The following is a 26,622-nucleotide window of genomic DNA, read 5'->3' as shown; positions in this document are numbered from 1 at the left end:
AACCTCGAACACATCTGAATCAGCAGACATCTGTTCATCAAGGGGGCTGGGAGTCCTCGACATAGGACATAGGGAACTGGCTCTCAGACAGGATAAGGCCCTGGCTAAGATCTTGCGTTTGCGTGGTCATTCCTACAATCGCTGCACAAAATAAAAATGAGCATATCACACACTACCGGACAATCTAGCTCAACATAGCACCATATGAGCAGCATACATCACAGCTAGCTACCAATCCAGTGTGTTCAACACTACCCTAGCATGCTACAAGATCAAAATCTCACATATTGGCACCCAAATACAACCATGCTACAAGATGCTCACAGATCATACCCTACCACAAGCTCGAACATCAAACCCTACCACATGATCTCAGATGTACCTACATCGAGTACAGAGAAGGGGGTGATTGAACTCACAGAGGCCATCGCTGCAGCTCGCGAGAGACACCAAAACGGTCGGAGAAGAAGTGGTCACGAGTCGCCGCCGCTGTGGACCGCCGGACTGGGAAGGAGTGCCGCTTATCTGCTCGCCGGTGTCGATGCGCGTCGGCGGGAGTTTTGGCTATGAGGCAAAAGGGGGCTATATATGGCGACCGAATCGGCGAGAGGTCAACCGAAATCCCCCCACCGATTTTTCGAAGATGCGCATGAGCTCGCGCCATCTCTGTGGTCGCATGAGCTCAGCGCTGTGTTCCCTTCCCCCGCCTCGGCCGAGCCTTACTCGCTAGAAACTACCGATTTGGCCGTTCCTAGCTGGCCTGGCCGGGAAGTGCTAATAATCTTTGTGCGATGCGGGCAGGCAAACAACCCAGTGGTTGGCCTCTAAGCAGGCTACCAAACACACCCTTGTTGTCTTTCTGGAGATACCGATGGCTCAGCCCATTGTCTCACCCTGGTTACATAGTGCAACCACACAAACCCCAGACAACGCATCTCAAGGGTGCTAGATATTACCTCCATCCCAAATTATTTCTTAGATTTTTCTAGATACAAATGTATCTAACACCAAAACATGTCTGAGCACATCCGTATCTATGGAAAATCTAGTACTCCTACAAATAATTCGAAACAGAGGGAGTACTAGATTATCATATCATCATTATTCTACCAGCTGAGTGTACAATAGAGCCTAGCAAACTGGCCTACCAGCGTAATTTGCTCCGTCACCAGCCTAGGCAGAGGCCAAGCTGTACTACATGCTTCCGGGCACCAGTTCGATCAGCTCTTAAGAGTACTCCCTCCGTAAACTAACATAAATGCGTTTAGAATACTAAAGTAGTGATCTAAACGTTTTTATATTAGTTTACAGAGGGAGTACTAGGCATTCATGGCGGTACACCTCTTGCTTGTAATAATGGTAAAAAGAAGAGAACAGACTCCAAAAAAAGGAAGAGAATGGAATTCATCAATTCAACCGGGCTGATAATGCAGTCCGTCGGAACTTAAGTCATGAATGCTCATGCTTTGCACGTACACAATGAATTTAGCAGTACCCAAAGAGGTTAGAGCTTGCTTTGTTTGGCAGCCGATTTGTTGGGCTCAAATGTTTGCCAACTGTTCCAATCAAACACTAGCCAAAATTGCCAAATGTTGACAACTACTCTACTCGTCGTGGTGCTTGTGCGGGAGGAAGGGGATAAAGCGGGGCGATTGCGGCTGCTAATACGCACTACAATATGGAATATGCCAAAAAAACTTATGCGCACTACAATCTAGTACGTAGAACAGAGGGAGTACCAAATCTTGGCCTTTTTACCGTCCGTCCTCTAGGTACACACAGCACTCATGACGGTACACCTGTTTCTTGTAGCGGTAAAAGGAAGAAAAATGGAACACGCCCGCCTTGTCCCGCTGGCGCCACTCATCTCCTCTCGCGCCGCCACTGCCGGCCTTCACATCCATCGCCGCCGGGGCCTTGTGCTTCTTCTTGTGGTACTCGTCGTCCTTTTCAGTGGCGGCGGAGTGCAGGGCCGACGACGGCGCCGGCGAGACGCCTTGACCTCGCAGTCGCAGGGGGAGCGTGCGGGGGCGGGGGAAGCAGCGGATCCGTTGTCGTTGTCTGAGCCGGCGTCGGGGCGGAGGAGCGGGGACGCGGTGGGCGCCGGCGGCTGCGAGATGGGGCTCGGCACGGCCACCACCACGAGGAGGAGGAGCAGCAGGAAGGCCGCGCGAGGCAGCGGCAATGCCATCATGTCTGTCTTCTCCTGGAGACTTTTTTGGCATCCCTAACTAATACGTATAAATTGGCAGCCGATTACGTCAAATTTTCAGGCTCACTTTTTTGGCAATTTGTCCAAAATTGTCAAATGTTGGCCTTCCTTCAAAAAACACTAGCCAAAATTGTCGATTCTTGACAATTACAGTACTTTAGAGGTTTACCAAATTTTTAGCTCCAAACCAATCAACCCCTTGCCGTGCGCCGAATTCGTGCTTGTACAACTCTTGCTCGTGAAAAGGAAGAAGACAATCCTAGCTATTTTACCCCCGCAAAAATTACAGAAGCACCGGGAGGCACAGTGTATTGTACACACAACAACAAGCCGTGACACTCGTAATTTGCACACACGCCATGGATTTAGCAGCACCCAGAGCACTTAGAGCCTGCTTGGTTTGGTTTGGAGGCCTTTTTTTCAGCAACCCTAATAAATTAGCAGCTACCCCGCAAAAAAAAAACATTGAAAAAAAATGGCATCCGATTTGTTAGGCTCTAATTTTTGGCAATTCTTCTAATCAAACAATAGCCACAACTGTCAAATGTTGGCGATTCTGTCAGTCAGAGAGAGCTTTACCAAATTTTGGCTCTAAAAATCCAATGAACCCCTTGCCGTCTATCCTCCCGCGTGTGACCAAAGGGAACGCGCCGCATTCGTGGCGGCGGTACACCTCTTGCTTGTAATGGTAAAAGGAAGGGAGTAGTTTCATAAATAAAATAAAATTGAAAGAGAAGCAAACGGATGCACATTGTACACACAAAGAGGAAGGACCCATTTCACCTTACGCTAACAGATCCTCCTTTCTGGCCTCACCCCGGTTACCCCAGCCCCAGTGCAGTCACACAAATCTCAGACAAACGCATCTTAAGACTGATAGATACTCTCTCTATAAGAGCATTTAGATCACTAATCCAAACGTTGTTCTTATATTTCTTTACGGAGGGAGTACTAGATTATCATGTCATCATATTATTCTACCAGACAGCGAGTCTACAACACAGAGCCTAGCAAACTGGCCTGCCAGCGTAATTTGCGCCAACCCAAATGGTCCATCACAAAATCCTTTGATGTCAAACAGATGACGAGAAAACTATTCTGTGCTAAGTAAAAAACAGAAAAAAATAACAGCAGCAGCGCGAAAATGCCCGAAAGGGATGCTCACAGCAGGCAGACCAGGGTCAAGCCGCTGTTGCCGGCTGTTTCTTGGTCTGGTACTTTGGGTGTTTCCCTTTCCACCCTTTCCTCTTCGGCTGCTCCTCGGCTGGCTCCTCAGCCGCCTCTGTATCTTCGGCGGTGAACGGCGAGTAGAGGAACTTCTTGGTGTTACCGGCCTGCGTGCAGGAGAGCTTGATGATCCTCCTCCCCCACATCCACTTGAGCAGGATCTTCATGTGGGTCTTGCTGTTCAGGCCGTCGATCGCAGCATCCTGTCGCCATCGTTAGATGATTTGCATCAGCACAAAAACACTTGATTAGATATAAGCAGTGGAATTACATGATCTTCAAATCACAAGCTCTTGCTTAGATACAAACAGTAGTATCGCATCATAGATATAAACCGCCACTGGGAGATTGTAGAAATACTAGTTAGAATGCCAGAACGCAAGAATGGATAAAACAGATGGTTGATGTTCTCCAAGTGCCATGAAGTGAGCAAGCAGTTAGTCGGAATGATGAGGCATAAGTCAGATTCAGACTAACTGCATGTCCAGAAGGACGGGCCATTTCCCAAGCTTTGAAGAAACATAACAAACTCATGCAGTAACAAACATTGAGCATCTAAAACAGAAGTGGCATAAACAGGTATCATTTGTTTACCTCACCACAACTCTAGGTGGCTATCATAGCATACACATTCAGCTTATTCGGTGACAATGGATGACTAAAACCTAATTGCAAAAGGTTCTTACTAGCAGTAGCACCCAAATACTCATGCGCAGATCACTGAGTTGAGCATACACCATATTGCATCTAATCACAAGACACTAGTCTGTAATAGACCAACTGGTATTGATATACAAGAGTACGGCTAAGCGCGAAGAAGAGTAAAACTATCTACTCCTACTTTGTTTGCTTCCCAAATGCAAGAAAGCCAAGGCACTAAAAAGAGGGCAGAAACTACAATCTTCCTGGTCTAAACATCATCTGATAAAAAAAGGTAGTCTAGGCCGAGGGCAAGCTCTACTACTTGCTTCCGGGCATCAGTTCCATCAGCTCTTACTACTACTGCATCTTACTGGCCGGCCATGGACGAACAGTCAAAGCCGCAGCAATACATCGAGCGCAATCGCTAAGGGTTGGTGACACACGCACGGGCAGCCGAGCCGAGTGAGTTGGCGCGCGGGCGGGCAGGGCGAGTAGGGTACCTTGGCGTGGTTCCAGGTGCTGCCGACGGTGAGGGGCCCGTGGTCGGCGAGGATCTGGAGGAGGCGGCCGGAGATGGCCACGGCCTCCTCCTTGGGCACCTTGGGGTTGATCCGCCGGATGTCCACCGCCCGCTTCCGCGAGAAATGCCTCCTGAACGCCTCCCACGCCGTCGACCCCAAGGTGGCCCCTCCTCCCCCGCCGCCGCCGACGCCTCGCAGGAACTGCATATCGCCGCCGCCGCCGCCCGCTCGCTTCGCTGGGGTTTCAGCCGAGAGAAGCCCAAGACGAGGAGTGAGTGGCCCACGACGGGAAGCCCTAGTAATGTAGTTGTAGTTACACTCTGGCCCATAGATAGATATTACATTTGGGTCCGTCCATGGGCTTGGCCCGCTTCTCTTCCCCTTCACTGTCTCGGCGGCCATCGCAGCCCGACCAACCATCCATCCCATATCTCTCTCCGCCGATGACTGCCGCGGTCTCCGGCGGCGGCCGGTGAGACCGCCGCCGCCGCCTGACGAACTTGCCTCCTCCGAGGTAATCCACCTGCACCTCCTCCAATCTCCCCCTCAATACGCTCGGGCGCGAGCTCCGTCAGAGGCCGATTTGGTTGAAATGTCTGAGATTTTTTGGTCGAATCCCGTGTGTGCAGCGCGGATGCTCGGGCAGCGCACATGTCAGCTCTCCGTCTGTGCAAGGGAGCCGTCCATTCGTCGCAGCCGGGGTGCCGCTGCTGGTCGGGGTTGTCGAGGTCGAGGAACCTTGTCGCCGCTGCTGCCGCGTCCTCCTGCGCTCCGAGAGGGGCTGCCGCCATCGCGTGCTGCCGGAACAAGCAGCAGGGGAGCTTCCGCTTGGTGCGTTCGCCCCCTTCCTTCGGCAGAAGCAGCAGGTAGTCTTTACTGTCAGTGTGTTACCACTTACCACACACAGACCTCTGAATAATACCCAAATAAGTAGCTACAACCTACACGTTTTTGTGCGATTTGTATCGATTTCACCGATGAAGGTCGTTTGATGAGTATTGCAGTATTCAGTCAGGTTTCCGTAAAAAATGAGGAATTGTTCAGTCTTGTGTTTTCTAGACAACATGTGTGACTGGAGATTGTTAAAGCGATTTGTTTGTTCGAATCAGATACTGCGGCGTTTAGGGGTAAATAATGCGATTAGTTATGCCTAACCTAAGTTTCCCAGATTTAACCTGTTCACTGAAGGTTGATGTCCTTATTAGGGGTGCAGGGTGGCGTCCTGCCAAGACCTGCCAATGTGCTAAGCTAGCACAAATTGTACTAGCGTACTGGAATCCAGCTATAACTAGAAATTTTCATTTTGTATATGAAGTGGGGCGGGTTCGGGCGCCGCTCTGCACCCCTAGTCCTTGTGCATCAAATATCAACTAGGGAGAGAATGTGGGATTTCCGTTTATTCAGTTGGTGGGTCCTTGCACGGTTCTGTAGTTAGAGAAGCCGAAATGAGTGCTAGCTCAGTGAGTGCATTCTAAATGGCATGGGTTGAGAACTCAGTTTTAATTAAGGGCTCTTGTGTTTTTTTGTGCCATCAGATGGTCTTTATTGCAACAGTTCACTGTCAGTTGCATTTGATCTAACAATCTGCTCTGCGTGTTCCTCTGCCTTCCTTTGCCGAGCTATTGTTCTGTGTCGTGAAAGACAGCATGCTTTCTTCTGACAATGTTCAATACCATATTAATTCGAACTATTTTGTTCTTTCTGTAGGGGGATGCAATGGGCCATCAAGACTATGGCAGACGACAATCCAGACAATTCAGGCAATAGCACTCGGCTGTTTAATGCAATTCAATCTTTTTTAAAGAAGTTGTCTGGCAAGCTGAAGAAAGTAAGTAGAGGGTTTCCAGTAAAGATCCTATTCTTCCTGATAGGGTTTTACTGTGCCACGGCATTTGCCACCGTCATCGGGCAAACAGGCGACTGGGACATACTTTCTGCTGGACTTGCTGTTGCCATCGTCGAGGTTATTGGCGCTCTCATGTACAGGGCTTCCTTTGCGCTTCTTGGCAGGATGAAGAATATGATTTCCATATTCAATTACTGGAAAGCCGGGCTCACGCTTGGATTGTTCTTGGATTCATTTAAGTATGAAGTGGATGAACTCCTTGAATCATGTAGTCCGTTCAACTTTGAGATTAATATATTTACTGGGCTTTGGTAAAATTTTGCTCCAGAATTTAGTATCTTGGTTCATCCGCCAAATGTTGCTCAAGTTACGCCTGGAGCTGCATACATGACGACCCTGACGGCGCATTTGCATCCATGATGATCCTGGAGTTACATATTGCTCAGTTCTTCGTGTTTTTCTCTCTTCCGTTTCATCGATGAAACGAATCCAGTTACGATATTCTACCAGACCAGGTTCAGCCACTCATCTCACTCTCTCAACTAATCAAGGACCAAAGTTGTCTTGCTACAAAACAATGCATGGATGTTGTCCCGCTGCTCTTCATGCTTCATCAGGCACTCCAAGGTTGCGCCTCCATCATACATATGTACGTCGGCTCCATGGTCGGTTCATTTGTCATTTCAGGAAAACCAAAAATAGTTCGTACTAGTTTCATTTTCAAATTATCAGGGATGCTAGCTTATGTTGTTTCTGCGAGGTTTTCGGGGGAGGAAAAAAGGGGGAGCAAATTAGATTGCTGCTGAACCAAATAGGAAATAGTGTCCCACTATATGTACATACGTATGTCGTCATGGCCTAAAAGAACAACATAAGTATAGTTGCATATACATATGCACGATGGAGGAGGGCCGGGGGACATGCATGGACCTAACATTCTTACCGGGAATCCGGGATCGTCATCAGCGCAGATTAATCAAGTCCGGCTATAATTACCAAACAGGAAATAGAATAAGAACAAGAATAACCCTGCTCTAATGTTAAGGTTCGTGTCACAAGAATAACCCTACAGTGGGAATACTACAAAAGTTAATAAACCATAAGACACGCGGGAAATAGCCACATTTATGTCGCCTGTAGGTTTCACTCTACATTGGGCTCATTGTTTAAGATTGATATTAAACACCTTGCTTCTGTCGATAAATAGATAGTGGATAATCACCAATTACAGGGTACCACTTGCAAATGTTATACTTCCAATTGCCACCGGTGGCAACTTAGTGGCGCACATGAGGTGCATCACTTGTCATCACCAGTGAGTTTTGGATGCTATTTTAGATCTAAATTTCAAATCGAAATATCTCCTGAAGCGAGCGTCCAAATGAGGAACCATTTTCACCCTTGTGTTCCTTTGTCTTTGATTTTGGTCGAAATGGCACGTCATTCTATAGAAATCATTTCTAAGGCATAGAGAGCTACTGATCTTTGGATTGCACAAATCAAAGTGTCTTCAATGAGGAGAGTGGGCTGAATCTCCACTATCATTCTCTTGGAGGCAGCAAATCAGGAAAGCAAGATGTGTACATAAGCGACCGTCTTCGGTTTGCCAATGACCAAAACCCAATGGATGGCTTCTGTAGTACTCCCTCTGTAAACTAATATAAGAGCTTTTAGATCAACGCTCTTATATTAGTTTACGGAGGGAGTAAATAATTTCTGAGTCATAAAGAGCTACATAGATTTCTGAGTCATGTGATTCTTCCAAGAGTATCCACACCCGAAGTCTAAGGTAATCCAAACAAGCATAATACATGCCCTTCTCCGATCTCGCGAAGTGGGATTGCATGTCATGGTTTTCCTCCATGCTTGTTGGCGCTTTTATTACTTGGTAGTTACCTTCGGAAGTGCAAAACCTATATATAATCATCACAATCAACACATGGATTGGTCAGCTTGAACTAGGACATGATCCCAATAGCTTGCACCGTCAATTCCAATTTAACTACATACCTGGAAACAAAAGCGCCGGCGCGGCAATGCACGTACAAGGCCCCTCTCCAGTACTCACCGTAGCTATACTCCCTGAACCTGTCACGATCCTCCAGATGCGACCGCACCTCCTTTACGGTTCCGGCCGCCTCGCCTGCGCGGACGAAGGCCCTCTCCTCCCATCTTCCCGCCGTCGACGAGAACACCTGCAGCCGATAGCACGACGGTGGCCACTCCAGCAAGCCCTCCTCCGGGTCCTCCTCCTCGTCGTCGTCAGTGGTGGTTTTCTCGGGCACGTCTGGGACCAGGAAGACCTCGTAGTGCAGCGACACGGCGGGGTCGAAGGCGAGGTAGGCGCCGGCGAAGCAAAGGCCTGGGTAGTAATGGTCCCCCGGAGGAGGCGGGAGGAGCGCCCAGCGTCGGGTGGCGGGGTTGCAGACGTAGAGGTTCGTCCAGTACCAGCCGTCGTCGTAGAGGAGGACGCCGTTGCAGTGGTCCACGATCACGCAGTCCACGCCGTGTTGGCCGTGCTGCACGGGCGTGATGAAGTCGAACGCGGCGTCGATCCCCGGGCAGCAGCTGCAGGGACGGGCGAAGAAGCGCGGGCGTGAGCAGCCCGAATAGTTGGTGAAGATGCCGCGGACGGAGTGCGGCAGCATGTGCGGCAGGAGCAGGTTGAGACCGTCGACGACGGCGCGCCACGCCCTGCACACGCCACGGGAGGCCGCGAGGCTCCGCCCGGGGAGGCGGCGCAGCACCTCTCCGATCACGTCCTCGGGGAGCAGATCCATCGCGCCACACGGCGGCGCAGCACATAGACAGAGTTAATTGTCACAAAAGCATGAGGTCAATCGTGTGCTGATGGAAGGTTGAGATTTCATCCCTGGAAATCAATCACATTTAGATATGGAAGTTGCTCATCTTACGCCACTCAATCCATAGCAGATAATCAAGCCACGGGAGCTTGACCTCACGTTCGCGCGGAACGTGCTCCATGCTTTTGGTGCTGCCTCAGGCCTTCGAGTTAATTACCACAAATCTGTGGCGATCCTGATCCATGGCAATGACAGTGATAGGGCGCGGGTGGAGTCCATTATCCAATGTCGTTTGGGTTCTTTCCCCTGCAAGTATCTCGGACTTCAACTTGCCATTAGACAACTAACGAGGGCGGAATGGCAGCCTATGTTGGATCATGCTAAGAAGTCTGCTCCGGCCTGGCAAAGAGGCCTCATCCATCGCCCTGGACGGCTCGTTTTGGTCAAATCAGTGATTGCGGCTAAACCCATCCATCATTTCATGGTGACACATGCTCCCGTGTGGGTATTTGAAGAGATCGAGCAGTGGATGGGATCCTTCTTTTGGGCTGGCAAGGAAAAATCCAACGGTGGCCAGTGCTTGGTAACTTGGAAATCAGTCTGCAAACCCACTTCGCTTGGTGGTCTGGGAATCCGCAACCTTCAGTTGCAAGGTTTGGCGTTGAGAGTGAGATGGGAATGATTGAGACGGACTGATCCGGAGAGGCCATGGCAAGGCCTGCCGATGGCAGTAGATAGGGAGGCTCGCGACGTCTTTGACAGTCTGGTGCATATATCGGTGGGAGCCGGCAATAGAGTGCTGTTTTGGAGAGATGGGTGGATTCACAGATTTGCTGTTAAGGACATAGCCCCCCTCATTCACGCCATGGTCGACACACGCACTATAAACAGGCGCACGGTGCAGGGAGTTCTTGACAATGGGAATTGGTTGCTTGATCTCTCGGGCGAAGATACTTTTGGAGGTCACATGCAGCTCCTCCACCTTAATCTGGCGATTAGCACGGTCAACCGTGACCCTGCAGGTGAAGATTCCTTCTCGTGGCCGGCCGACCCGTCTGGTATTTACACGGCTAGTTCCATGTACCACAGGCTTTGTCTTGGTGCCGAGAGAGTCCCATACGCGATTTGCATCTGGAGAAGTTGGGCCCTCTTGAAGTGTAAGTTATTTATGTGGCTGGCAGTGCAACACCGGATTTGGACATCCGACAGACATGCGAGACATGGCCTCCAAGACGCCCCCTCCCCGTGCTTCACTTGCCTCCAAGATGAAGATAATGCGGAACACATCTTGGTTCAATGTGGTTATGCGGGGCATTTTATCTTCCATGTGCTGGGTTTGCAAGGTAGCATTCCGGAGGCTCACGATTCTTTGCTGGACTGGTGGCTGGCCACGCGGGCACACTATAGGAAAGGCAGCAAGCGTGGTGTGGACACGCTTGTCATTGTAGTCAGTTGGGCTCTTTGAAAGCAACGCAACGCCAGGGTGTTTCATCGGACGAGTCAGCAGCTTAGTGCTCACGATCTGGCCTTAGAAGTCGTTGCTGAGCTCAAGGATTGGAAGATGGCCGGATTGGGTGGGACGGGGTTTGCAGCGTTTTGTGAGAGTGTAGGCGTAGGTTAATCTACTAGGGTGTAGTGGGTGTGTCTAAATTCTTGCCTTTGGTGGAAGCTCGCTTCCATCCACAGGCTTCTTGTACATTATCTTGCTCTCTTCTATAAAATTAAGGTACGCTTTTAGCGTACTCTCAAAAAAAAAATCCATAGCAGATACCGATGGCGCAATTACTCAATTAGTACCTATGCAAGTTGACATGTTTCGAGTACAAGAATGATGAAGCTATAGTGGCTCTGAATCCAACTACTTTGGAGATATATGGCCGTGTATGTCGGTAATACATGGCATGCTCCCTCACATCCTATGACGGTCTTTCAAATTACTTTATGAAATTGTTCTAAACACTCTAGGTATATTGTTCTGAAATTGTTTAACACGGCTATCTCTGACCTGACCTGCAACTCTTAGAGCTACCTCTTCTCGACCGGTCCTTCACTTGGTCCAACAACCGGCTAAACCCAACCCTCGAGCGCATTGATAGAGCCTTCTTTAACCTCGTTTGGGATGATCGCTTTCCCAACTCAACCCTCTCCCCCCTAACACGTTCTCTTCCGACCATGTTCCGCTCATCGTAAACATTTCCTTGCATATCCCTCGCTCGCGTCTATTCCGTTTTGAGTCCTTCTAGGCCCTTCACCCGGCTTGCAAACACATTGTCTCCTAGCCTCGTCCTCTTCCAACCACTCAATCTGACTTAGACCTTGCCACCGCCATCAACGCACTCGGTCCAACCTCAAAGCGTGGTCAAAAACTTTAAGACATGTCCACCGGAGGGAAATTGAGTGTAAATTTGTCATCGGCAGAATTGATCGCATTGAAGAAAAATGTGCTCTCTCTCTCTCTCTCGGCCCGAGGTGTCCCTCCGACTAGTAGTTATCACCTCTCTTCAACGTGCGGTCAGAGAAAAAGTCCTCTTCTGGAAACAAAGGGGAAAAGTCAAAGCTGTTGTCGACGGAGACGAAAACTCAAAGTTCTTTCATGTCTCCGCTTCCCAACGGTTCTGCAAAAACAACATCGCCATCCTCGAGGATAACGGGGTGGAATTCTCTGCCCATGATGATAAGGCAACCATCCTCCAAAATTTCTTCAAAAATTTGTTAGGTACTGAAAAGGTCTCGACTTGGCTTTTCTCCCTTTCCGATCTCTACACCACGCAAATTCCTCAGTTACGCCATCTGGACTCCACCTTCACTGCTCAGGAAAGTCAAGACGCCTTCTTTCAAATGAATTTACGCGCCAGCCCTGGCCTAGACGACCTTGGACCAGGTTTCTACCGAAAATTTTGGCATAACATCAAACACACAATCCTACCTTTCTTCGATGACTTCGCCAACCTTCAGGTGGCTGTCAAGCGTTTCAACCGAGCCCACATGACCCCCCTTCCAAAAAAAAGACTCGGCAAGAACAACGAAAAACTTCAGACCTATTTTGCTGCAAAACTGTACACCTAAGGCGCTAGCTAAAGTTATCACAAACAGGATTAAGCCCCTCATCCCTCTTCTCGTCCATGGTGACCAAACCCGCTTCATCTCTGGAAGGTACATTGCTGAAAACTTCATCTACGCTGCCGACCTTCTCAGCGTCTGCCACATTCGGAAGGCACCCACTATGGTGTTCAAACTAGACTTCCTCAAAGCTTTCGATTCAACCTGTTGGGAATCTCTTCTTCTCATTCTGCTCACCAGGGGTGCCCCCCAAACTATAGCATGGATCAGAGACTTGCTGGTCTCTAGCACGACTGCAATACTCCTAAATGGAAAACCGGGCCCCTGGATTAACTGCAAAAATGGTACTTGGCAGGGTGACCCCCTATCCCCTACCTTTTCATTATCATCGCCGACCTGCTTCAACCTTTAATCTTTCAAGCTTATTATGCCGACCAGCTTTGCCATCCGATTTACACCGATTGTCCTGCATATGTGCTTCAATACGCCGACGACACACTAATCATAGCCCAGGCCTCCACCCAAGCCGCGACCACCCTCAAGGATATGCTTACAATTTCACCCTGGCTACTGGTCTTGCCATCAATTTCCATAAAACTACATTCGTGCCCCTCAACAAGGATACTATCATTAGCCAAAATATCGCCCTCACCTTTGGCTGTGCACTTTCCTCCTCCCCCCAAATTTACCTCTATCTCACACGCGCCTCCCGTCCTTCGCTTTTGAACCTATCATCCATCGCTTTCTAAAGTACCTGTCTGGATGGGCGGCCAAGCTTCTTTCCCGCGGCTCCTCTCCAGTACTCGGCGTAGCTATACCCCGTCTTCCAGTTGTGATCCACCACCAGATGTGACCACACGTCGGCTATGGTTCCCGGCGCCTCGCCTACGCGAACGAAGGCCCTCTCCTCCCATCTCCCGGTCCTCGACGAGAACACCATCAGCTGATGGCATGACTGTGGCCATTCCATCAAGTCCTCGGGGTCCTCCTCGTCATATTCAGTGGTTTTCTCCAGCACGTCTGGAATCAACAACACCTCGTAGTGCAGCGATACGGCAGGGTCGAAGGCGAGGTAGGCGCCGACAAAGCACAGACCTGGGAAGGGATCGAGGCCCTGAATAGACGAGAGGAGCGCCAGGTGGAGGGGTTGCAAACGTAGATGTGCGTCCATTGCCAAACGTCGTCGTAGAGGAGGAGACCATTCCAGTGGTCAATGATCCTGCTGGTCAGGTCGTCTTTGCCGCACTGGACGGAGTCGAACGCGGCGTCGATCCTTGTGCAGGAGGGACGGGCAAAGAAGTGCGGGAAGTCAAAGTAGTTGCTGATGATGCCGTCGACAGAGTGCGACAGCATGTGCGGCCGGAGCAGCCTAAGATGGTCCACGACGGTGCTACACGGCTTGCACTAGGGGTACTGGAAATGTTCTGGACCTTCACAAATATTTTTGGATTAAACGATCGCGGAAAAATATTTTCATGAATAGTGGAAAACACTATTTAGATGCTTTTCAGAAAGCCACTTTTTGGGGCTTTTCCCAAAAGATCTAGATCGATGACATGGAAGGATAAGAGCCCCTTTTTGAAGGGGGCCACTAGTGGTGGCCAGCCAAGGGGTAAAGCTCCACTTGCCTCCCCATCATGTCTTTTATGTGAGACATATAGCATGGGCATTTTGGGGTTTACATGTGCCACCCTACTCTTGCATTTTCCTATAAATAGAGGTGGATAGGAGCTCTCCACACTCACTCCAAATCTCATACACATGCCATGCATGATCTGGCTTTCTCTCTCCCTTCTAAAAAATAGTTTCGTAGAGCCAAAAGGTTGTCTGGGTTCCTGCAGGAACTAGTTCTGGGCTGCGAAGCCCTGCCGGATAGCTGACACCGTATGTGTGCAACCCCATAGAGAGGTCGTAGGTTCAATCTTTTGACCAAGGGACTGTTCGAGGGTCCTCCCAAAGGGCTGTCCGAGTGGCCGTACGAGTTTCTGAGAGTGCCTCCCGAAGAGCTGTCCATGACACCGTCCAAGGGACTTTCCGACCGCCTTCCGAAGGGTTGTCCGAGGTATAGATGAGGAAGAACATCCTCGCGGTTGGGAGGTTGTAAATCCTAGCTGCGGGATCTGCATCGACGATCTACACCGACTATACTTCCGCTGCGCTACGAGTTGGTAATAATCAGATCTAAACCTTGTATGCATGATTTTGGGCATGTTCGTAGTGCGGAAAATTTCCATTTTCTGTCGCATTCCCCTACAACGTTTTTTTGAACAGAGTACGGGTCACTCGGAAAGTCATCAAGGAAGAGCGACCTGTTAAGCTACGGAATTATGCACCTTGAAGCCTTCACTGGAAGGAGACCCACATACCCTATATTTGGCGCACAACTAACACTTAGGCGGTGGGTTTATTCATCGGGCATTTCCTGCAGAACTTGTCCAAGTTGTCGAGGAAAAGAGGAAACATTACAAAAAAATTCTGAACATAACCTTAACTTATTTTAATTGGTAGTTATTGTAATTAGAAGCATTTCCCTGCAAAAATAAAATAAAAGCATCAAATATGGCCTAAATATATCTGAATCATATTGTGAATTTAGATGGGAAATGTAACAGAATGGAGTCTAAGTATTTTGGTAGATTATTTTGGACTATGAAAAATGACTATAACAGAAATATCGTGACTTTGGACCAGCCGGGCAAGCAAACAGGCAATTGTGCCAAAAAGGCAAGCAAAAAGACTGAGAGAAGTGAGAAGGCCCTTTCTACACAACAAAAAGACAAGTGTCAAAAAGGTAATGAAAAGATAAAGAGAAGTGAGAAAAGGTCATTTCTATACAAAAAAATGCACTTGTGCCAATGCCAGAAGAAACCCGACACATCATATATAGAAAAAGGCACTTATGCCAAAGCATGTGCAGCTATCACAGTGCGTGCGTAGCTACCACCACGCATAGGAAATCGTCTCTATTGTGAATTTAGATGGGAAATGTAAGTGAACGGAGTTGTGTTTCCTACCAATTTTGTATCTAGATTAGATTTCACAATAAATGTGGTATTTATAATTCTCTAATTATTGAAGGGAATATGACATACCGAGTTAATGTAAACCAAAGTTTACCATTTCTGCATCCCATAATATAAACATGTGTTTTCTTTTAACTTTCACAATATAAACATGTTCAAAAAACAGAATTGTCATGTGAAAAATATGAATATATAAGCCACATATGTAGGTGCTCTTCGCAATATTCTATCAAGGGAGCAAAATATAGCTCGAGTTACTATGGAGTGTCCATCCTACATACATATGTAGCTCAAAAAAAATCCTACATACATATGTAATCTCGCACATTCATTGGCTCTGTTGTTGTAGTGATGGAGGAGGTCGTAGTTTTGATTGTTGGCGCAGGGCCTGCGGGACTCGCAACTGCAGCATGCGTTAGCCAATTCTCCATCCCATATGTCATCGTTGAGCGTGAGAATTGCAGCGCATCACTATGGCGCAACCGCACGTATGACCGTCTGAAGCTACATCTAGCGAGGGAATTTTGTGAGTTGCCACACATGCCATACCCTGCAGATACCCCAACATACATACCAAAGAACACTTTCATCAAGTACGTGGATGACTACATTGAGTGTTTCGCTATCCATCCGAGGTATCTCACTGTTGTTGAGTCATCCACATATGACTTCAATGGAAAATATTGGTCCATCATGGCGCACGACATGGCAAAGTGCAAAATAGTTAATTACAGGGCAAAGTTTCTTGTTGTGGCAAGTGGTGAGAATAGTGTTGAGAATATTCCAGTGATCCCTGGCCTGGAAAACTTTCCGGGTGTGGCCATCCATTCATCATGTTATAAGTCAGGCATCGACTACTCCGGGAGGAACGTGTTGGTCATCGGATCTGGTAACTCTGGGATGGAGATCGCCTACGACCTTGCTTCTCATGGTGCCAATACTTCTATAATTATACGAAGTCCGGTATGTATACTATATGTGACTTTAACTGCAAATCTCTTTTATAGATCTTATTTTATCTTGCATATTGTAAAAGATGGTGACCCTTTTGTGACTGCAGATTCATGTAATGACAAAGGAATTAATCCGACTAGGGATGACACTAGTCCATTATCTTCCTCTAAAGATGATAGATGGTCTCCTTTTGATGATGGCAAATGCCGTATTCGGGGACCTCTCCAGGCATGGCATCACAAGACCAGAAAAGGGTCCATTTGTGCTGAAGTCGGAAACTGGTCGATCCGCAGTGATTGATGTTGGCACCATAGGGTTAATCAAGAAAGACAAAATTAAAGTGAGCATATCCTCGGTCAAACATACATAGTATAAGAAATTTAGTTTCATATATGACAAGTTATAGTTTTTAACCTGCTGTAGGTTCATGGAAGGATTACTAAGATCAAAGGAAAAACAATTGAATTTGAAGGTGGGAAGGAAGCCTCCTTTGATGCCATTGTGTTTGCAACCGGATACAAAAGCACAACAAATTCGTGGCTCAAGGTAATAAGATAAACTGAGATTTGAATTTCATGCACTGTAACTTCTCTAGATGCAAGACTTGTTATATGTTCTTAATCGAGTAAGATTTGCAAGTGCAGAATGATGAGGACATGCTTAATAGCGACGGCGTGCCCAAGAAGGAATTCCCTAATCATTGGAAAGGGGCAAATGGGCTCTACTCTGCCGGGTTAGGGAGAAGGGGATTGGCCGGTATTGCCATGGATGCTAAGAACATCGCCAATGACATTAAACGCAGCATAGACTCTATGTGCAGCTAAAATAGCATTTATATTTCTTCTACTAGGAGAAAAGTGTTGGATTCCTACAATTTATCCATAATAGATTCAATCAGATGCTGCGAAATTTAGTTGATGTCAGGGTACTATTTAGAAACGGAGGGAGTAGAATATTATTCCTAGTGTTGTACCATTAGAATCTACACTAGGTTGTGTCCAAGTTTTAAATTTGACTGTTTTCTGCCGGTTTTTGGTTTAGTTATCCTTTATTATAAATAATCTAATGAAACTGGTCCAAAATATTGTGCGTACTCAGGTTGTTTCCCAAATATTCTGAAACTGGTCCAAATATTCCAGAGTATAGTGAATTGGTCCGGAACCGCAGTTAAACATGCAGGCTCGGGTAGTTTCCCAAATATTCTGAAACTCTGGTCAGTGCTTCCCAAATCTTCCCATGATCATTTTAAGTCTGGCTGCATAGCCTGAAAGATCAGGCCATGACATCCACGGCAGCGTCAGTGAGGAGGCGGTTGAGAGAGGGCCGCCTGGCACGGAACATGACGTCGTGTCGATGGTGTTAGAGTAGTTATTATGGTATACGATTTCTAGTCCAAGTCAGTTTTGTACCCCTACCCTAAATCGGTTTGTACCCTCTTATATACTCTTGTATGCCGCACCAAATCATCAATAAGCAACAGTTTTATTCAGCTTTCATGGTATCAGATACCGATCTCAGGGTTTAGGGTATGGCTCCGCCAACGCCAACGCCGCCGCCGCCGCCCCCCGGCTACTTCGAGCGCCGGGCCGCACTCATCGCCAAGGTTGCCAACGCCGCGGCCGCTTCTCTCTCGGCCCTCACCATAGCTCCACAAAACTACCCTGCACCCATCCTCGCCGCACCAATATCTCTTGCTGACACAATCTCCGATGTCAGCCCCTACATCCCCATAGTTCTTGATCTCACCGCCCACAACTACTACCATTGGAGACATCTCTTCAATCTCCACCTCGGCCGCTGCAACCTGCGCTCGCATGTCACCGCCAACTGTCTTCCCCGCCCCGACGATCCGCAATGGTTGAAAGACGATCTCGCGACCGTCCAGTGGTTCTACACCCGCATCACCACCGAGATTTTCAACATGCTCGATCACGACGGCGCCACCGCTGCCAACATCTGGCACTCCCTCCGTCAGCTCTTCCAAAGCAACACCGACGCTCGGAAAAACGCTCTCCACACCGAGCTTCGCAATATGGTGCAAGAAGACGCCCCGGTGAACCTGTTCTGCCAGCGCGTTAAGACCATTGGCGATGAGCTCCGCGAACTCGGCGATACAGTTAGCGACTCACAGCTAATCAATATCGTCGTCGTCGGCCTCAGCGAAGACTTTGACAAGCAAGCCTCGTTCATACCGATGATACGGCCCCCTCCTACCTTCGCTGAAGTACGTTCCTTGCTACAACTCGCGGCGGAAACACAAGCTCGCAAGGACTCTCGCCCCAAGGTCTTTCATGCTGCGGTTCGTCCTCCTCTGTCGTCTACACCAGCGCCGCCTTCCAGGCCGGCTCCTGCCGCCGGGCCGTCCGCATCGTCATCTGTTGAACCGCCCCCAGGCTGGCGTCCTAGTCCGAACTACCGCGGCAAAAACCCTATCTACAGGCCGCCGCCGACTCGTTCGGTTCCGCCTACGACATCACCAGCACCGAGTCCTGCACCACCCACCAGTGCTCCATCTGCGGTTGCATGGCGGCCTCCTCATGATCCTTGGACGGGGCTTGTTCAAGCATGGCCATGCCCTGGTCCGCTCCGTCCACCCTCTGTGCTCCGCCGGCATACTCAGGTGTCTGGCAACCCGGCCTTCGGCCGCCTACTGGTGCTCCCGGGGTTCTCAACCCCCGACAGCCGGCCAATGCCTATCATGCCGCCCCGACGTATGCTCCTTATGGTCATTACAGTACCGACGGCGGCGCCTACTACACACCTCAGCCGGCCCTGCTCCCGACGCCACCCCCACCACAGCCGCCCAATGCCTACTACACTCCCCAGCCGGCCCTACTGCCTTCACCATCGTATCCGCCGGCACTGCTTCCGACGCCACCCTCACCTGCGACGCCGAGTTGGGATCAAGCTGCCTTTCTCCAGGCCATGAATAACTTTGCTGCACAAGGAAACTCAGGTACGGATTGGATCTTTAATTCAGGGGCCTCTAGTCATATGTCTGCATCTAGTAATTGGTTATCTTCTTGCACTAAATCTCCTTTCCCTTCCATTATCCTTGGAGATGGATCATCTATTCCTATATATTGTGTTGGTCAGGCTCAACTTCCCTCTTCCACCAAACCTCTTTTACTTCGCGATGTTCTAATTGCACCCGCCCTCATTAAAAATCTTATCTCTGTTCGCCAATTTACTTGCGACAATCTAGTTTCGGCTGAATTTGACCCTTTTGGTCTATCTGTGAAGGATTACCTGACCAAGGCCGAGATCGCTCGCTTCAATAGCTCCGATGATCTTTATTCTCTTAATGGAGTTCCTGCCGCCACCCCTCCAACATCCATGCTGGCCTCCGTCGATCTCTGGCATCGTCGCTTGGGCCATCCCAACCCCGCCGTCTTAGCTTCTATGCTTAGTGAATTTACCATACCATGTAATAGGGACTCTCATAATTCTGTGTTTTGCGAGTCTTGTCAATTAGGCAAACATGTGCGTCTTCCCTTTAGTTCCTCTAGTTCTTGTAGCACTTATCCCTTTGAATTAATACATTGTGATTTATGGACCTCTTCCATTGCAAGTGTTTCGGGTTTTAAATACTACCTTGTTATCCTAGATGATTTCACCCACTTTGTCTGGACTTTTCCTCTACGCAACAAATCCGAGGTCCATTCTCTTTTCCTTAATTTTCAACGCTATGTGTCTGTTCACTTCTTCCTCCCAATTCGCTTTATCCAATGTGACAATGGTCGCGAGTTTGATAACATTAAAAATCGTACTTTCTTCTTACAACATGGCATCCTGCTTAGCTTCTCATGTCCCTACACCTCCCCTCAAAATGGTAAAGCAGAACGCTCTCTTCGCACCCTCAATGATATAGTTCGCACTCTCCTCATTCAATCATCTATGCCTCCCAAGTTTTGGGCTGAAGCCCTACACATGGCCACCTTCCTTCTAAATATTCGACCTTCTAAAACTAAACCCAACACTACTCCCTATTATTCCCTCTTTCTTTCCCACCCCAACTACTCCGCGGTTTGTGTTTTCGGCTGTCTCTGTTTTCCCAATGCCTACGCCACTTCTGCAAATAAATTGTCACCACGCTCTATCCCATGTGCTTTTCTCGGCTTCTCTGACGAGCACAAAGGCTATCGCTGTCTCGACCTTCACACCGGACACGTTCATGTCTCTCGTCATGTCACGTTTGCTGAGCACATTTTTCCTTTCTCACAACGCACTACTACACCATCCAACACCCCTAGCTCCGCAAACACCCCCTCTCCCCGTCCTTTCCAACTATATACTCCCCTACCTGCCGAACACAACTTATCACCACCACCATTAACACCCACCATAGCCAATCCCAACCATACACTCACCCCACCCGAGACGTCCCCAACACCCCGACCCCTGCTCCCTCCCCAACACCCCCGGCCCCTCCTCCCACTCCACCACCCAGCCCTGCTCCCACTCCACCACCCAGCCCTACTCCTTCGTCCGACTCTTCCGCTGCGCCGGACTCACCAGTACCCACCTTACCCCCTCGTGCTATTCCTACAGCAGCCCCGATTAATGATCATCGCATGCGTACTAGGGCCAAATCAGGATTTCATCAACCCCAAGACCGCCTAAACCTTCATACCTCCGTATCTCTCACTTCTCTTTCAAAGAATTACAAAACTGCTCTACTTGATCCCAATTGGGCCGCTGCCATGCAAGAAGAATATAATGCTTTACTTCAAAACAACACCTGGCAACTTGTTCCTCGTCCTCCCAATACAAATATTGTTTCTGGCAAATGGATTTTTCGCCAAAAGTTCCACTCCGATGGGAGCCTCTCACGATATAAAGCCAGGTGGGTTTGTCGTGGCTTTTCTCAGCAACAAGGAATTGATTACGAAGAAACCTTCTCTCCTGTTGTTAAACCTAGCACCATTCTTACCATTCTTAGTGTTGTTGTCTCCTCTTCATGGCCCATTCACCAACTTGATGTGAAAAATGCTTTCCTCCATGGTTCCCTTCAAGAAACTGTCTACTGCCAGCAACCTCTGGGTTTTGAAATCCATCCTTTCCAACTCATGTATGTCTTCTTCAGAAATCTCTCTACGGTCTTAAACAGGCCCCACGAGCTTGGTTTCAACGCTTCTCCTCCTTCATTCAAACAATAGGCTCCACTCCATCTCTCTCCGACACCTCTCTTTTTGTGTATCATCAAACTTCTGACACTGCCTATTTACTTCTCTATGTAGATGATATCATTCTTACCGCCTCCTCTCAAAAGTTCTTAGATCATATTGTCTCTCTTCTTAGATCTGAATTTTCTATGACTGACCTAGGACTCCTTCATCATTTCTTAGGCATTGCTGTTGTTCGAGATTCCTCCAGCCTTTTTCTTTCCCAACGCCAGTATATTCTTGATCTTCTTAATCGTGCTGGTATGCTTGACTGTCAATCATCTCGCACTCCTGTCGATACTAGTTTTAAACTTTCGGCTACCGGTGAACCCTTTTCCGATCCTACTCTCTATCGTAGCCTAACAGGTGCTCTCCAATATCTCACCATTACTCGTCCTGAAATCTTTTTTGCTGTTCAACAAGCATGTCTCTATATGCATGATCCCCGGGTTCCTCACTATAATCATGTTAAACGCATTCTTCGGTATTTAAAAGGAACTCTCAATCATGGTCTCCACCTCAATAATTCTTCTCCAAACTCGCTTACCGCATACTCTGATGCAGACTGGGCTGGTTGTCCTGACACTCGAAGGTCCACTTCCGGTTTTTGTGTTTTTCTTGGTAACAATTTGATTTCTTGGTCTTCGAAAAGACAGGTTACAGTCTCACGTTCGTCGGCCGAGGCTGAGTATCACGCTGTGGCACATGCCGTTGCAGATACAATCTGGATTCGGCAGTTACTCTCCGAGCTACATAGGCCTATTGAGCAGGCCACTATTGTCTACTGTGACAACATATCAGCAGTCTACATGACCAGCAATCCAGTTCAACACCGACGCACAAAGCATATTGAGATTGATATTCATTTTGTTCATGAAAAGGTTGCTCTTGGTCAGGTTCGGGTGCTTCATGTTCCCTCTACGGCTCAGTTTGCTGACATTTTCACCAAGGCACTGCCTACTAAGCCGTTTCAAGATATCTGTTTCAGTCTCAACGTCGTCGAGCCTGCCGTTGATACTGCGGGGGATGTTAGAGTAGTCATTATGGTATACGACTTCTAGTCCAAGTCTGTTTTGTACCCCTACCCCAAGTCAGTTTGTACCCTCTTATATACTCTTGTATGCCGCACCAAATCATCAATAAGCAACAATTTTATTCAACTTTCAGATGGTTCAAAATTCGCCACAGCAGCAGGAGCAGGCAGATAGTGCTCCAGTAGCGATGGTGCAGAGAGCCAGATCATCTGAAGCTTTGCACAACCTTCCCTACCAAAGGTCTCAGGCAGCTACCACGTTGAGGGGACATGATATAATTGCTCCCAAATGTCAACCCACACTGTTCACATTTTTGCTACAATCATGCAAGCCATACAAGTAACATATTTACCGGGCTTTGCTAAAAACTTTGCTCCAGATTTCAGTGCCTTGATTCACCTGCCAATTAAATTTCTTTCAAGACTCCTTTTCCCCTTCCTTTCATTTGTCATTCCATCCTAGTCAGCCCCAGAAATGAAAAGGTCAATTATTCCTCAGAGCACCGGGTATTTGATTAGCAGGATAAAATCAAATAATTTCGATTTTCCAGACAAAATATAGTGCACATTGCGGGCCATGAAACATGACTCTGTTCTATACTGGTATAAACATCAGAATGTCAGTCCTACTCATCCTGGACTATAAAAAAATTGAATAGGAATGTCGGTTAATAACACTATGTGCAAGAGAAATGACCACCATTTGGCAGCAAAGAAGATGCTGGAGCTATATACAAATATTCGGAACTGACAAGTTCTTCTGGTGGATATGAGTGACTCTGAGGGTCTGTGCTTCTTGCGGTGTACTACCTCCGTCCTGATTTATAAGTCTTTCTTGTATTTTGTATCAAATTTTGACTAGAGATTTAATTAATAAAATATAAATGCATGTCATCAAAAATTATATCGTTGGATTTGTACTTGAACATAGTTTCCGATTATATTATTTTTTATAACATGGATTAACATTTTATTAGTGGAATTTAAGGTCAAAATTTGACACAAAATATAAAAGGGACTGATAAACCAGGACAGAGGTAATATACCATAGTGAACTGGTCCGGAACTGATCCTTGTGCTCTATATACAAATATTCAGAACTTTTGTCAGTGCTTCCCAAGTCTTCCCATGATCATTTTAAGTCTGGCTCTGGCTGCGTCAGTGAGGAGGAGGCTGAGAGCCTGGCACGAAAAACGACATCGCATCAATGGCTCCAGTAGGGCGGTACCGAGAGCATGCTGTGAAGCTTTGTACAACCCTCCCTCGCATACAGATCGACATACTTTAAGCCCAGTGCTAAGTGCTAAATACGGACATCATTTGCAGATTCAAAGTGAGCGTCCATGGGCAACTAAAATATAACCATGTTGTAAATAGCGGAGGACGACTGGAGCCAACCGGCGTTGTGTTTAATGATGGGCAGCTCGTGAATAGACGTGTGGCCGGAGTAGGTTTCTCGTCGCACGCGTGAGTTTTAATAGAGTAAGGAGGTGGCAGTCTGCGACCGTTTGAATGCGGCGAGGAGGCGTGTTCAGTCGGGCAAGCAGCTGGCGGCGCTCTCTCGGCCGGTGCTCCGTTTCAATGCCGGCAGTGAGAGGTTGCGTCCGTCCGCATCGCCCTCCCTTCCGGTCAAATCACGAGCATCAATGCCGACCGCTGCATGTTCTGGGCCAACATGAATGCGGTGCAGCAAGCGGCACGATGCGTAGGAAGGAAAGCGTGGGAGGACGCACTACTGCAGGAATGCCTAGGAGTGGTGCATGCAAAAATGCACACAGTGACGGGCCAGGCTGCCAGGGGCGCCCGCCACCGACATCCCGCCACTGCTATAACTGCATCAGTGGCGGGTGCTCGCCCGCTACTGGTAGAGCCTCTGTAGCGGCGGGCAAAGCGTATTTGCCCGCCATTATTCAATCATGTTACAATGACGGGCTTATTAGAGTGCCTGCCACTAAAAGCTTAGGCATATGAATTAGAAAAAAAATAGCCACGACAATAATTGTGCTATCACAACTGCGTTCTGCATAAATTCAATTTAAGAAATTCAATACTAAAAGCAAATAAAACATGCATTATAATCTTAGGCATGCAAGTTCACTAGGTAATTAGTACTCTTCATAACAACACTTCAAATTTGTTTTGGTTAACAAACCAACATCAAAGTATCACAGACATCTTAACTAAGTAACTAAGAGTTCATCGGCTTGGAGATATTTGACTTGGACCTTATTTCTAAACAAGGTTTACAACAACCATCATCTGAAAGTTGTTGTTCCTGTTTTTCCTTATTGTGATGACCACTGCGGTGTCAACCCTTAGTCGTCTCTTTCCCTTCAGAAATTCCCGCCAGCCGACCTCATATAACGATATGCGGTCATCTGTGTTTGTCTTGTATTGAACGCTGGTGACAGGACCTAGTGCTCCAAGGCGTACTCCAACCATGCCGGCAACAGGGATGTCCTCACCAGAAATCATCTTCATAGGTAAATTTTATGATCTTCGTGATTAAAGGCAACATAGAGCAAGCAATGTTAGACATCTCGCCATATAGTGCTACGAACAAAAGAGAGAGAAAATTTACAAAACATACCATGCATGATGTGTTTCATGATGTTGATCTTAGTAAAATGGTGCACAAATGACCTCCCCAAGCAGTGCACACTTGATGATAGGATCCGATGAGATTGGCTTTCTCATCCTCAGTAAGCTCTTTCATTCTTTGAGAGAAAATTGCAGAATTGTATGGATCATGATCGTTATCATCTCTGCTACCCTCATCATCTTCTTCATCCTCATGCTCTTGGCTATAGTCATCCTGGGTAGCATCATCATCATCCTGACTTTTATCATCATCATCTTTCCGCAAAAAGAAAAAAAAATCATCATCATCATCGTCGTCATGGTCATCATCCTCATCATCCTGGCAATCCTCATCATCATCTTCATCAATCCCATCATCTTGGTCGGAGAAATACTTACTCCTTAACTTGCTGACCGCTTTTTTCAAGTAAAAGCCTATGTACTCTCCCCCCGGTGAACTTATTATTTGAAATGTATTTGTTCCATCCATCGCCTCCTATGATGGTTTTATCCTTTTGTTTACAAACGTCAATTTTGTACGACTGTTGTTAACCATCTGAAAAGTTGAAACTGTCACCGATTAAATTATTCAATTCGACCCTTATATGCACTATGTAACAATTAAGAATAATTCAGTTAATTATTAATGGTATGGGAAGTACAAGAATTCATTAAATGGTTAGGATTGAATGATAACATTGTTACCACAGATTTTTCGGATCTCTCTCTCTCTCAAAAAGTGCCTGAATTCTACTGCATGGGATAAACTATCCCTACATGGATTTTTGCGGATATTGCAGACCTTACGCACCATGATCCCTCCTTCAAGAAGTCAAACACTATTATCATTGGTGTTAAGTCATGAAAGTAATATTGAGAAGCGGCATAAAAACCGACAGGAAAAAATGTCATCACGATGAGGTATGATCACAGATTACCAACACTGCTACAACCAGGTATTACGATGATATATATAAGCAGGTTTATCACGTCTAAAAAAGGCTCTACGAAGTCACGGACATATATAGTATGCCATAGCAAGTTTCATAAGTACTACATTAAAGGTTCAAACATCTCAAGCATAGAGTTATACGACTAGCCACGGTGGAGAGATCAACTCCTAAGCTAACTCAACGTCAAAGCCGAAGTCCTCATCCTCATCGGAGAACTCGACGACTTGGTCCCAGTCTATCGGGTCATCCTCGGCATCCTTCTGGTTGCATGCGGTCATCAACAATGCCTCCTTAATGGTGTATAGATGCGGATACTTCCGAAGATACTGTTCCACCAAGGGATCTGTGCCCTGCCGTTCACGGGCCCCGATGGGCGCCTCGGCCTTTAGGTGCTGTAGCCCTTCGGCCTTGGAGACTATCCTCATATTAGGAGGCACTATCTGACTCATGCGCCAAGCATCCTGAGGAAAGTTGAGCTGGGCCCTTGGCCCCTGGTACTCGAGCGCCATGGCATGATAAGCGTGTGTCACTTTCTCGATGATGTCGAACGTGGCGAGCCATTGTTTCTTGCCAGTGATGGGGTTTTGGATTTGGGCGCCCCA

The 26,622-nt window shown here is 47.7% G+C and overlaps 3 protein-coding genes across 5 annotated transcripts; 2 read left to right on the top strand and 1 right to left on the bottom strand.

Moving 5' to 3' along the window:
• Positions 1-3,168: 3,168 nt before the first annotated feature.
• LOC123123967 (uncharacterized) lies at positions 3,169-5,019 on the bottom strand. The gene is made up of 2 exons (XM_044544632.1): positions 4,582-5,019; positions 3,169-3,642 (listed from the first exon to the last, which is right to left on the bottom strand). Exons 1-2 carry the CDS (start codon positions 5,002-5,004, stop codon positions 3,394-3,396), a joined length of 672 nt encoding a protein of 223 aa, XP_044400567.1. The 5' UTR covers positions 5,005-5,019; the 3' UTR covers positions 3,169-3,393.
• Positions 4,957-6,765, top strand: LOC123123968 (ycf20-like protein). The gene is made up of 3 exons (XM_044544633.1): positions 4,957-5,116; positions 5,232-5,468; positions 6,310-6,765. The coding sequence occupies exons 2-3, from the start codon at positions 5,254-5,256 to the stop codon at positions 6,761-6,763; spliced, it is 669 nt and encodes a 222-aa protein (XP_044400568.1). The 5' UTR covers positions 4,957-5,116; positions 5,232-5,253; the 3' UTR covers positions 6,764-6,765.
• Positions 6,766-14,046: 7,281 nt separating this feature from the next.
• On the top strand, positions 14,047-17,371 carry LOC123126292 (probable indole-3-pyruvate monooxygenase YUCCA11). 3 transcript variants are annotated; one of them, XM_044546655.1, is made up of 5 exons: positions 14,047-14,480; positions 15,685-16,298; positions 16,396-16,629; positions 16,713-16,835; positions 16,934-17,371. In XM_044546655.1, exons 2-5 carry the CDS (start codon positions 15,687-15,689, stop codon positions 17,111-17,113), a joined length of 1,149 nt encoding a protein of 382 aa, XP_044402590.1. In that variant the 5' UTR covers positions 14,047-14,480; positions 15,685-15,686; the 3' UTR covers positions 17,114-17,371. The 3 variants fall into 3 exon arrangements, with proteins under 3 accessions (XP_044402590.1, XP_044402592.1, XP_044402591.1); XM_044546657.1 differs by having other exon boundaries at positions 14,047-15,103; XM_044546656.1 differs by having other exon boundaries at positions 16,920-17,087.
• Positions 17,372-26,622: the final 9,251 nt, after the last annotated feature.

The sequence above is a fragment of the Triticum aestivum genome, chromosome 5D, assembly GCF_018294505.1.
Source record: "Triticum aestivum cultivar Chinese Spring chromosome 5D, IWGSC CS RefSeq v2.1, whole genome shotgun sequence".
NCBI classification, from domain to species: domain Eukaryota; kingdom Viridiplantae; phylum Streptophyta; class Magnoliopsida; order Poales; family Poaceae; genus Triticum; species Triticum aestivum.
Note: the sequence above shows the minus strand (reverse complement) of the source record. Positions and strands in the feature narration are given on the sequence as shown.